At 32.4% G+C, this 13,917-nt stretch overlaps 1 protein-coding gene across 2 annotated transcripts in view; it reads left to right on the top strand.

Moving 5' to 3' along the window:
• LOC107518244 (ST18 C2H2C-type zinc finger transcription factor) overlaps window positions 1-13,917 on the top strand; it is a 124,248-nt gene that overhangs the window by 26,953 nt on the left and 83,378 nt on the right. For both annotated transcript variants that reach the window (XM_016159738.2, XM_036232851.1), the window contains exons 3-4: window positions 1,158-1,212; window positions 3,283-3,313. In XM_016159738.2, the coding sequence (XP_016015224.2) occupies window positions 1,158-1,212; window positions 3,283-3,313 (86 nt within the window). The remainder of the gene's footprint in view (window positions 1-1,157; window positions 1,213-3,282; window positions 3,314-13,917) is intronic.

Consider the following 13,917-nt stretch of genomic DNA (forward strand, 5'->3'; position numbering starts at 1 on the left):
AAAATGCACAATGGATAAATAGTCTATATTGGTTTAACTGAACATAATATATAGTGTGTTCTGGAGTTGTTTGTCTCAATAGACTATAGTAATCAAAAGTAATGAACCTATTATGTGCAGGACCTTGGAGAGCGTCAAATGGCAGTAAAAGTGTGGCACATAAAAGGTTTATTAAAGGAAATTAAAGTCCATCATTGCCACACCTGCTCCCCTATTATAAGTCTATGGCAGGTCAGTGCCTTCAATCACAACTCAGCCTCCGAGAGCAGACATGCGTCTCCCGTTCCCGTTGCAGTGGCACAGCATCCACACTAGTATCAGGATTTAAGGATGGGATCCACGGAGAGCACCTTCTGCCTGCCTCTGGTTTTCGACAACTTTCTATTTAAGAATTCCTTCTAATAACGTGTAAAAGTGAATTAAACTAAGAGATTATTAGGGGATTCTGGTGAAATAGATGAGTGTATTCAGATCAGAATCTTTCTCCATGTGGACAAAAACAACAGGCTTTTAAAGTCTTTGCACTTTAGGAAATTTGCTACAGACACACACAACACTTATATTTCACCTTCCTTATAGATTTGGATGATTATAACCAATATTTGTTCTGGAATTCTGGAAGTTAGTGTATATTGTTGATGATTGACACTTCCAGTGGTGTTATGAAATGGGGGCATTTCAGCATTTTGTCTTCATGTTACACTTTTACGCAGGAAATTATTTTTTCCTGACTTAGTAGTAGGCATGTTTCAGAAAGGATCTAGAAATGCAAAGGAACTGGGTTTTAGTAAACCAGGCTGAAACCTTTTGGTTTGGCATTTGAGGTTTTGTCTCTTTCACAAACACCATTAATCAGACAACTCTTTATTCTATATTTGTAATGGTGGAAATGTTTGAATCATTAGCAAATACTTATGGACAAGGACATTTGCCCAATTGTCACTGTTTTCTCTGGTTCTAGCATCTATAGAAGTATTTCCAAAAACTCATGGAGTGTGAAGGTAGTCACAGTTGTATCCCTGCAGAGCCAGAATGCTATTCAAGAGCACGAAGGCTACTGTATTTTTCATAATGACCTTCAGGTCTTTTAAAGACTTTTTAAAAATATTTTTGTCAATGTCAAAGGAATGACCTCAGAATTTGTGTTCATGTTACAGATGGATGCAGAGGCTGAAGATAAGACGCTGTGTACCCGCTCTAAAGGAACCAAGGGTGAGTTAGGTTCCATGACACTGTGCCCACCACACCATGAAATACAGGAGTTCTAGTGTTCAGTCCCTAATGTGTAGTCAGAATGATTACAATGTCCTCAGGGCTTCCTTTTCTTAATCAAGCTAGAACATTGGATCATGGCATTGAAAGGAAAAATATGAACCAGGAATTAAAGGACTCAGAAAAGTCCAAATGATGTATGATGCTAATTTTTACAAAATGCAATCGTGATAGACTTGAACATCATGCAAAACAACATAAGGGTCAGTGAGGGAAGAATGCTTCATGGAGACCTTCAAATTATTGAAGTGACCTTTAATGGCCAAGGGAAAAGACCAAATTGTTAGTTTATTGCCAAAGCAGGTTTTGATTTTTATGTTATCTGGTTTAGTGGCTCCCAATCTAAACTTAGTTCAAGTAAAATGATGATGTTTGTTTTTTAACTGTCCCCGCTGGGAATTTCCGGCAGCTCTGCAAAGAAATGTTTGAAAGGTTTAACTTGCCGGTTATCCCTCTCTTTTTGTAACCAACAGATGGTAATGCAATATTGAAATATAAACAGGCCCTTGATGATCTAAACATCTGGAAAACAGGATTGACTGGCAATAATACCCCTTAAGGAAAATAATGTTTATTATAATTAGCTATATTTTTGTGACCCTTAATTCTAAATGGAAAACTGTAGATTCACCATGGCCTCTGAAAATACTCTAGGTAGCTGTTCCTTATCCCAGTCTTCTCCCGGTCAGCATTGCTGAGAGGAGCTGAGTCAGGTAGCAATTGTACACTATTTTGGAAATGTTTTGAGATTTACAGGTGGAATCAAATGCAATGCTTTAGTTAGCCATACTTACATATGTAGTCAAGGTAAATAATTCCTGTTTTAGTAAAGGCCAGAATTCTAAAATTTTTAATAAATTCCAGGATGACTTTTTTTTTTTTTTTCAGTTAAAATGTAACCATGGTTATTATTAACCATGATAACCAAAATGCAGAATAACACTCTGCAAGATATGGAGCTTTACCGAAACAGAAATGTTTCACTATATTATTTTCCAGTTTTAGTTTAAGTTACTTTTAAAGTAATTGCATCGGATAGTCTAATATTTGGAATGCAGTTATTCCTAAACATTAGGTTTTTATTCAGCGATGGTTTCAATAGAATACAAGTTTAAGAAAAACAGTTTATCATTATTTAGGATAAGCTCACATGCCATAAATATTAGCATTTTAGGGACTGTATTTAGATTATTCGAATCTCTTGTTTAGATTCCTAAAACACATTACTCTAGCATACTTTTAAAATGTGGCTCTTTTAATTTGCAATTCTTTTTGGACTTCAAATTCTTTTGGCACATATATATACACTCTTAAATAGAGCCAAAATGTTCTCCAAGAAATGAAACAACTGTTTCTCATGTAGCATGAGTAATCTTTAAAACCACGTGTTGTCTCTCTCAATATGCTGCTTATCCTTGTGTAGGCAGGTATTTATAAACATGAACTTCTTTAGTTCCCATCATTTCAGTCAGGAAAATCAAAACTCTTTTTTCTATAAATGTCTTATTTTAAAAATGATGTTGATATTAACATGGGTAAAACTTAATCTTCTCTTTCTCTGTGAGTAAAGTTTATGGAACAAAATCGTGGGGTATATTTATTCAAAAAATTTTGCTGCTTTTATTTATAAACTTGTTTAATGTCAACAAAAATGTAAATAGGATTCTTTTGAAAATTTTTCTATAAACAATAAAATTAGTTAAGTTGATTTAAAAAATAATTTAAGTCCTTTGCTTTCCTGTAATTGTTTAATGAATCTCTAAAGACAGATATTTGGAAAGTCCAATTCATGATGTCAAGTTCCTAAGGTCATCTAAGGCACTACACCTCGAATCATCTGTTCTGGGCTATATTCGTTTGTCCACAGAACCAGAACAAGAAAAGATTAATCCACCCTGTGGGAAATTAAGTGGGGTCTGTGTTAACCATTTATTGGTCATTATCTCTAGATGGCTGAAAAGTTTCAATCATATAGTTTTCAAGATTATAAACTAATTTTTTTTTCAACAGTGCCAATGGATTCTCTAATCCAGGAGCTCAGGTAAGGTTTGCCCTACATTACTTTGGGCAAATATTTTCCTACAATATATTCTAATATTGACTTGATTTAATTAGTAGAACATTTTGTACTTTTTAAGCTTCAGAATTCCTGTTTTAGTACGAGGAATAAGCCAATGGGCTTATTTCACATAGCCTTTGTTTACACACTGAAGAAAAGGAGAAAGTGAGAAACTATTGATAACTGATCCAAAATAATTCAAGCTACTATTGTGATAACAAAAAACAGCAATATTTTGCCATAATGTGAGTAATTTTTCACTTTTATCCATGGAGTGTATTCACACCTTGCATGTGGTTTGTTTTTGCACTGAAGAACTGAGCTGTTTATCTGTGAACTTGATTAATGGATGACTCATCCTAAATTCTCTACTTTTTAAAATAATTAGATAATTCTATCAGGTAACCACATGATTTTTTTTTTTTTTAATGTAGACATTTGAAAATAATGTAACTGATAGATTTTGGGGTGGGTCCAAGCATTTCCACTTTGGATACCGTAATGCACTTCAGGAAATATTCTGAAAAGTCCACTTTAATGGGTTTTGCAGAATAAACTCTAATTAGATTTTCTTTCACAATATCTTTGTGAGGTATAGTTTTTTAAAGTACATATTTAAATAGAAACACAGACTAATGATACATTTTTTGCACTGGTGATATCTTTTAGTGAAATTGTGTCAGGAACAAGGTAAGTCTCTTGTCTCCTCTAAATCTGCTATTGCAAACCCAGAAAGACCCAAATCCACTATCTAATCTACCCTTGTAAAAACAGCAGTGGTCTATATGTATTTCTTATGAAAATGTTTGAAAACTAGAGGGCGTGTAACAATGTCTGATACACATTGAAAGTCATAATATATATGTTATCAATTTACATAGTTATTTTTCCAAACAACTGTGCTCTGTGATTTTCTGAAGCAGAGCTATCTTAGTTATTTCTATGTTCCACATGATTCATTTTGCCATTGTTGGTTCACCTACTTAGTAGAACACATATCTATCAGAATTGAGGTCAAGATTTCACGCTGATGTTCTTTGTGGAACTTTGTTAGTAGGGAATCCATGGTCCTGCCTTCATTATCAATTTTGTCATCGAGACTTTTACATTTTAAACTACTTTATAAGAGCAGAACATATAGTACACCCATACACTGGGGCAGGATTAAATGAATTGTCTGGCTCATTTAAATTCTTGTTTATTAAATCTGTTCTCATTTAAAATTCCTACCAGTTTAGAGACTTTATGTCCTCTGCAGAATGATCAAGAGAAGTTTAGAATTACCAAGGGCTCAAAGATCTTTGGCATCTCAAAAAATAGTTTTCTAGTGGTCTACAGTAGAAATATGGTACCTCAAAACTCATGGTCCTCTGCCTGTGTTTTTACTGTGTTTTATTGTGAAGTAACTGTGTTTTTAGTCAGTCTTTTTAGAGATTCAAACTATTCAGAAGGGGAAAATAGGACTTTTGAGTGATGTATCTTGAAAAATAACTTGAAAAAGAGAATGTCAAAGGAATAATGATGTGCTTTTCCCTAAGAAGAAATATATAATTCATAGAAAAAATGGAAGGAAGTAGCAGAGAGAAGTAACTTTGTGGGGGAAAATTTTTAATATAAACTTTCTGGAAAAATAAAAATGACTATTTAAGCACTCTATTAGTATTTATAATAGAAACTCAGGCATTATTCATCACTCTGTCTCATTTAAACCTCGGTAATGTTACAAGGTAGAAACTATGAGATTTCAAATTTTCGGAGGAAGAAAGTGAAAATAAAGTTTATGTAAATAGTCCAAGATTTCACAACTAGTAAGTAATACAGACTTCTTGCTCAGAGATCAACTTCTCAACTACCAGGCTATACTTTCTCTCATACACAGTTAATACTAGAAATGGTTTATTGTTCATGTCCTCAGCAGCTGGATCTTAAAATTCAACACTTTAACCCAAATGGTATACCTCTCAAAGCTTAGTTTTCTGAAATTCAAAGAATATATTTTAATTAAAAATAATTTTTCTTATTCTTCTAATTCTCTAGAAGAATTATTTTATCAGATATTTAATTTTGCCTAACTTGTCATTAGACTAAATAAGAAAGCTGATGATAATTGCTGAGGAAATTCATAAACAAAACTATTTTACCTATTTTTATTAATGAAAATCAGTTTATGAAAATTGCTAACTGATTATTGCTAATTTTATTATTGCTTATTTTTAACAGAATGACTGAATGGTTAGGCTGAATAAGTAAGTCTCAAGTTGTTTCTTAAATGGTTTATATTGATTCAGATATAGACCCTAGTTATTACTCTATGTAAATTTTGCAGGAAAGTTCTAATTTATATATGTGGAAGGTTATACTTTAGTGTCTTTTTAGTTTTATAGAACTTTATCCATTTGCTACAATTGCTCCTCCAATTTATTCCTTAGATTTGTTGCAATCTAGAATCCAGAATTGGTTATATGCCTGAATTTTGAGTATCTTAGGAAATGTGGCATATTTTCCCCAACATAAAAGTTATGGCTATTTTGTAGAGAACATTGGCAACTTTATTTAGTTTTTCTTTTTAGAGTGCATTGGACATGTTATTGCTTCTAGAGCTACCACTTACAAAAATACTAATACAAATGAAGCTAATTTAAATAAACTGTATATTGTTCATGACACTAATAAAAATTGATAGTGACATTCTCATCTTCTTATTATACTCTATGTCAGCTACTATCATCACCATTAAAAAAGCAATTTATAACCACAGGGCCACCTTTAATCATATTCCTTATTAGCATTTCCAGCCTTTCCTTCAACACAATTCAGGTTACAGGTGGTGTTGAAAAAGCTCTCTTGTGTCTTTCTAAATCATGACAATTGTATTATCTTTGCCCTTTTCTTTTATTACTATTATCATTGCTCTGATCCTCATGCTATTGCATCTACTAATATTGGTAATTGTCTCATGCATTGGCAAAGTGTTTTTACACCAGTCCAGCCCCTCTCCTCTAATTAGGAGAATATATTCTAGCTTCTGAAATGGCTTTCTTATGTGAGTACTTAGAGACACAAATGAATTCAAGACTCTACTGAGTATATTAGAGTCAAATTCTATTGTCTGTTTATGGTCTTATTGTTGTTTACTAATTTGTTAGCTTAAGTTTTGTAATAAAAATTTTTAATTTAGTTGTCTTTTTATACCTTATTTTATTTTATATAATTTGTTCCTTCATTTAAAAGCTTATCATCTAGCATTTCTTTGTAATATGTTAAATATGTAACTTGTTAAACATCTTGGAAACTTTAATCCATTGTCTATAGATTTAATAACAACATTTAATCAATGTGAAAAATTTGTAACATAGATTTAGATAGGCTTTCTCCCTTTTCTTCTATCTTATTTCATTCACTATAGTCTTTACATCAAATATTTTACTTAATAATTTTTTCCCAATTTATTATTTTTAGTATAAAATTTCCTTAATAGCTGTGATTTTATTGAAACTGTTGTTGCACATATTTCTAGAGATGACAACTAAAATAAATAGAATGAAAAGAAGCTGATTTCTATTATCAAGTGTTCCATAAATCTATCATCAGGGTTAAAGGAAATAAGTAGTTGTGATCATGAGGTTGGATAAAAGAAGGGAGAAAATCTCTTCTTCTTTTTTTTTTTTTTTCATTGCTATGATTTCCAAATGCAGGCCTCAGTACATGTCTTGGATATTTCAATGACATACCTATTATATTTATGTTAGCAATATGTCTTTATAAATATTATGGGCAAACCTATAAATTAGAATCCAAGAAACTGGTATCTTTAAGAAAATGTATTTTCCTGTAAGCCACTTCGAAGGAAAAGTGAGACTGATAATCAAAGAAGGTAATAATAAAAATTTAGAACAAGGGAGGAATCTATTTAGGAAATGTCTAAAGTGTCACTGTCCAGTTGTCCACTCTCCTCCACCTTCTTCATCCACACCTCGTGTGACAGTTGAGGCTGGTATTGATCATGCAACTTTGAGGTGTGAGACAACTTAATCATTCCAGAGAGATTATTTTGTTTACTTATTAGGTTAAGAAAGTATTTTAAAATATATTAGGAAGACTTTCAATAAAAATTAAAATAAAGTTTGTTGTTCAACAAGCAAATTCCATTAACTACAATGCTATCATATATTGATGTACTTACATACTTTTTTAGCATTTAACATTGAATTCGCTATTGAGTGCGTTTGCAATAAGAGTCTATTGAGTGAGTTGTTGAAATATGTATGGTGTCCAATTGGATCCACACAACTATAGAATAGTCAGGACAAATGACATTATCCACATTTATTTTATGAGCCTAGTTTTGAGATGTTAAATGCTTTACCCACAGTCTTTGACTAATACGTGACTGAATCAAAGGCACAACTTAGGTCCTGTGTTGTGGTCCAGTACTCATCCCATGCTTTTTCGTACCCCCTGCAGTCACTGTATTGTCTTCCATAACTGGGAGTACAGCACGTCATCATTGTTGACCTCCTCCTCCCCTTTCTCCTTTTCCATATCTTCTTCTTCTTCTTTTAAAATTTTTTAATTTCAGTTGACATACAATATTCTATTAGTTTCAGGTGTACAACATAATGATTAAACATATATATATAACTTACGAAGTAATCACTGCAATAGGTCTAGTACCCATCTAACATCATATATAGGTATTACATTATTATTGATTATGTTCCCTATGCTGTATTTTATACCCCTGTGACTGTTTTTTGTAACTAGAAATTTATACTCCTTAATCCCTTCACCTTTTTCACCCATCTCACTAACACTCCTCTCATCTGTAAACATCTCAATATTCTCTGTACTTATAAATTTGTTTCAGTTTTTTTTGTTCATTTATTTAGTATTTTAGATTCTGTGTATAAATGAAATCATATGGTATTTTGTCTCTCTCTTTCTGGTTCATTTCATTTAGCATAATTTCCTCGAAGTCTATTCATGTCGTTGCAAATGGCAGGGTTTTATTCTTTCTTTTTTTTCTTTTGGCTGAATAATATTCCATTGTGTATATGAACCACTTCTTTATCTATTCATCTAATGATGGACACTTAGGTTGCTTCCATATCTTGGCTTTTGTAAATAAAGCTATGATGAACATAGGGTGCGTACATCTTTTTAAATTAGTGTTTTAGATTTCTTTGGATAAATGCCCAGAAGTGAAATTGCTGTATACATCATATGTAGTTCTATTTTTAACTTTTTGAGGAAACTCCATACTGTTTTCTACATTGGCTTCGCCAATTTGCAATCTAACTAACAATATACAATGTTTATTTTTCTCCCCATTCTCACCAACACTTTGTTTATTTGTTTATTGATGATAGCCATTCTAACATTCGTGAGGTAATTTCTCATTGTGGTTTTAACTTACATTTCCCTGGTGATTAGTAATGTTGAACATCTTTTCATATGTCTGTTGGCTATCTGTATTTATCTTTGGAAAAAATGTCTATTCAAGTCCTCTGCCAATTTTTTAAAACCAGATTGTTTGGTTTGTTTTGGTGTTAAGTTTTATGAGTTTCTTATGTATTTTGGATATTAACACCTCATCAGATGTATTATCTAGTAATCATTAGTAATGTATCATTAGTAAATATATTTTCCCATTTAGTAAGTGGTCTTTTCATTCTGTTGATGGTTTTCATCCCTGTGCAAAACGTTTTAGTTTTATATAGTCTCATTTAGTTTTTTTGTTTGTTTCCTTTACCTGAGGAGATCTATTCAAAAAACTATTACAATGTAAGAGTTTACTGTCTCTGTTTTCTTCTAGGAGTTTTATCGTTTTGGATATTACATCTATGTCTTTAATTCATTTTGATTTTATTCTTGTATGTGGTATAAGAAGGTGGTATAGTTTCATTTTTTTTGCATGCAACTGTCCAGTTTTCCTAATGCCATCTATTAAAAAGACTATCTTTACCCCATTGTATATTCTTGCCTTCTTTTTCAGAGCTTAATTAACCATATAGGTGTGGGTTTATTTCTGGGTTCTCTGTTCTGTTTCATTGATCTATGTCTGTTTTTATGCCAGTACCATGTTGTTTTGATCACTATAGTCTTGTAGTATATCTTGATATCAGGTTGTGTGATACCTCCAACTTTGTTCCTCTTTCTCAAGATTGCTTTGGCTATTTAGGATCTTTTGTGGTTCCATATCAATTTTAGGATAATTTGTTCTAGTTCTGTGAAAAATGTCATGAGTGTTTTGATAAGGATTACATCAATTGCTTTGGGTAGTTGTAAATGAGATTATTTTCTAAATTTTTTTCTTCCTCATAGTTCATTTTTAGTGTATAAAAATGCAACCAATTTATAAATATTAATTTTGCATCCTGCTACTTTACTGAATTCATTTATTAGTTCTAATAGATTTTTGGTGGATTCTTTAGGGTTCTCTTTTATAGTATCATTTCATCTGCAAATAATTACAGTTTTACTTCTTCCTTTCAATTTGGATGTCTTTCATTTCTTTTTCTTGTCTGATTGCTGTGGCAGGACTTCCAATACTATGTTGAACAAAGTGGCAAGAGTGGATCTCAGTGTCTTATTCTTGATCCTAAAGAAAAAGATTCAGCTTTTCACCATGAGTATGATGTGGTTTTATCCTGTATGGCCTTTATTACGCTAAAGTATGGTCCTTTTATCCCCACTTTGCTAAGAGTTTTTATCATAGATAGATATTGAATCTTGTCAAATGCTTTTTCTGCCTCTTTTGATATGATTGTGTGCTTTTTATCCTTCATTTTGTTTATGTGATGTCTCATGTTACTGATTTGCAGATATTGAACCACCCTTACATCTGGGAATAAACCAATGTATTGCTGAATTGGTTTGCTAATATTTTATTAAAGATTTTTGCATCAATGTTTAGATTTTGTAGTGTCTTTGTCTGGTTTTGGTATCAGAATAATGTAGGCCTCATAAAATGAGTTTGGGAACTTTCCCTCCTCTTCAATTTTTTTTGGAATAGTTTGACAAATATAGGTATTAATTCTTTGAATGTTTAGGAAAATTCAGCTGTGAAGCAATCTGGTCCAGGGCTTGTGTTTCTTTGGAGTTTTTTTGATTGCTGATTCGATTTCTTTAGTAGTTAAAGCCTTTTCAGATTTTCTGTTTCTTCCTGATTCAGCCTTAGAAGATTGTATGTTTCTAGGAATTTATTTATTTCTTCCAGGTTGTCTATTTTTTTTTTTTTTTTGGCGTATAATTGTTCTCCTTATAATCCTTTGTATTTCTGTGCCATTGGTTGTCGCTTCTCCTATTTCATATTTGATTTTATTTATTTGGGTCCTCTCTCTTTTTTTTCTTGATGAGTCTGGCTAATGGTTTGTTAATTTTGTTTATATTTTCAAAGAACTAGCTCTTGGTTTCAGTGATATTATTGTTTTTTAGAATCTATTTCATTTCTTTCTTACTGTTCTGATCTTTATTATTTCCTTCCTTTTATTCACTCTGGGCTTTATTCTTTTTCTAGTTCTTTCAGGTATAAGATAAAATTGTTTATTTGAGATTTTTCTTGTTTTTTGAAGTAGGACAGTATTGCTATAAATTTCCCTCTTAGAACTGCTTTGGCCGTCTTATCAATTTTGGGGGTATTGTGTTTTTATTTTCATTTGTCTCAAGGTATATTTTAATTTTTTCCTTGATCTGCTTGCTAACCCATTTATTGTTTAGTAACATGTTATTTAGCCTCCATGAGTTTTGTGTTTTTCAATTTTCTTCTTGTAACTGATTTCTAGTTTTATATCATTGTGATCAGAGAAGATGATTGATATGATTGCAATCTTAAATTTATTGAGATTTGTTTTGTGGCCTAACATGTGATCTATCCTGGAAAATGTTCCATGTACACTTGAAAATATGTATATTCTGCTTTTGAGTGAAATGTCCTAAAAATATTAATTAAATTCATCTGGTTTAATGTGTCTGATTTAAGGCCGCTGTTTTCTTCTTGATTTTCTGTCTGGATGATCTTTCCACTGAAATCAATGGGATGTTAAAGTCTCTACAATTACTGCATCACTACTATCCCTCCCTTTAAGTTTTGTCCATATTTGCTTTATGTATTTAGGTGCTCCTACTTTGAGTCCATAGATGTTTATGAGAGTTTTCTTCTCTTGTTGGATTAATCCCTTTCTCATTTTTAAATGGCCTTCTTTATTACTTGTTACAGCCCTTGTTTTAAAGTTTATTTTGTCTTATGTAAGTATTACTACCCCAGATTTTTTTTTCCATTTTTATGAACTATCTTTTTCCATCACTTTACTTTCACTATGTGTGCATCTTCAATCTGAAGTAGGTCTCTTGTAGGCAGCCACCTTATATCTTTTGATTGGAGCATTTGGTCCATTGACATTTAAAGTAATTATCGAGAGATGTATAGTAATTGCCATTTTATTAATTGTTTTTTGATTGTTTTTGTTGCCTTTCTCTGTTCCTTTCTTATTCTCTTGCTCTCTTTTCTTGCATGTTTATAACTTTCTATAGTGTCATTATTGGATTCCTTTCTCTATATTTCTTGTATAAGATCTCATAGATTTTTGGTTTGTGGTTTCCATGTGTTTTATGTATACTAAGCTGTGTTTATAGCAGTTTATTTTAAGTTGATCACTTTAGATTGAACACATTCTAAAATAACTCTGTTTTTTACTCACCCCCCTCCGCATCGATGTTTTGGTCATTATTTTTTACTTTTTCTCTGTGTGTGTGTGTTTGTGCATATTCCTTACTTTATTGTTGTAATTACACATAATCTTCTTACTTTAGCCTTTTAACCTTTGTTCTGGCTTTATAGTTAGTTGATATCCAGTACATTTACTAAGTGCTTGCCTTTGTCAGTGAGAATTTTTTCCTTTCCAATATTTTCTGATTTATATATCTTATTTTTTCTTTTCTACTTAAAGAAGTCCCTTAACCACTTCCTGTAATACTGGTTTAGTGGTGATGAATTCCTTTAGCTTTTTGTTTTGTTTGTTTTTCTTTTTTGCCTGGGAAAATGTTTATCCCTTCTTTGAAAATATTAATCTCCCCTGGTAGGAGCATCCAAATCATAGCCTTGCTAGGTAGAGTAATCTTGGTTGTAGTTCTTTGATTTCCATCACTTTTAATATTTCAATTCACTCTCTTCTGCCTTGCAGTTTCCAATGAGAAATCAGCTGACAGTCTTATGGAAGTTACCTTATACATAACTAACTCTGTTGTTACTTTTAAGATTCTCTCTTTGTCTTTAACCATTTTAATTATGCTGTGTGGGTCTCTTTGAGTTCATATTGTTTGAGACTCTGTACTTTCTGGACTTGTTTTTACTTCCTTTGCCAGGTAAAGGAAGTTTTTAGTCATTATTTCTTCAAATAGATTTTCACTCCCTTGGTTTCTCTCTTCTCCTTCTGGTACCCCTATGATAAGAATGTTGATATGCTTGGTGTTATCCTAGAGGTCCTCTAAACCATTCTCATTTCTTTTAATTTTTTTTCTTTTTGTTGTTCCAGTTGGATATTTTATGTTACTTTGTTTTTTAGATTGCTAATTTCATCTTCTGCTTCATCTAATTTGCTATTGCTTCTCTCTAACATAGTCTTTATTTTAGTTATTGTATTCTTGATTTCTGACTGGTTCTTTCTTATGGTTTCTATCTTTTTGTTAAGGTTCTCACTGAGTTCATCTAGTCTTCCGTAGGTTCACTGAGCACCCTTATAACTTGTGTTTTGAACTCTATATCTGGTAGATTGCTTGTCTCCATTTCACTCAGTTCTTTTTCTGAAGTTTTGTTCTGTTATTTCATTTGGGATATGTTTCTCTCCTCATTTTAGCAGCCTTCCTGTGTTTGTTTCTATGTATTAAATAGGTCTGCTGTGTCTCCCAGTCTTGGCAGAGTGCCTTATCTAGTAGGTGTCCTGTGAGGTTCAGTGGCACAGTCTCCCTGTTCACATGAGTCAAGTGTTACAGGAGTGACCCTTATGTGGATTGTATGTGCCCTCTTATTGTAGTTAAGCCTTGATTGCTGTTGACATGTCAGTGTGGGGGACTGACCCTCAAGCTGACTGGCTATGAGGATTGGCCACAACTACAGCATATGAACTGCTATGCTGGGGCTGACCTCACAGAGCAGGAGTCACCTAGCTACTCAGAGTTTCATCATGGTTGGTATCCCCTGGGAGCTTATTAAAAATGCAGACTCTCAGGCCCAGCACAGAACTACTAAACTTCATTTTAACAAGATTTCTAAGCTACTAACATGTATATAAAAGTTTGAGAAGCACTAGCTTTTTCTCTCCTTACTTGGAAAAACTTTTCTCTTCATTGCTAATATTCAATTGTTTTGATTGGCAGAAAAGTCGAAGGTCTGGATTTCCTTCTAATTTTTTTGGTCTGTGAATTCTTGGGCTAATGTTAATGAGTGTTTGTATTTCTGTTTGATGAAGAGTAGCAGAAGTTCAAACAAACAATTTTGACATAGTGTAGCAAAAAGCGCAAGCCTTGATATTCTGCAAGTCTTTGATTTGACCTCCTTTAAGTGTTTGAAAATAACTAAATCTTTCTCA

This window comes from Rousettus aegyptiacus, unplaced genomic scaffold, assembly GCF_014176215.1.
Source record: "Rousettus aegyptiacus isolate mRouAeg1 unplaced genomic scaffold, mRouAeg1.p scaffold_m13_p_15, whole genome shotgun sequence".
Lineage (NCBI taxonomy): Eukaryota > Metazoa > Chordata > Mammalia > Chiroptera > Pteropodidae > Rousettus > Rousettus aegyptiacus.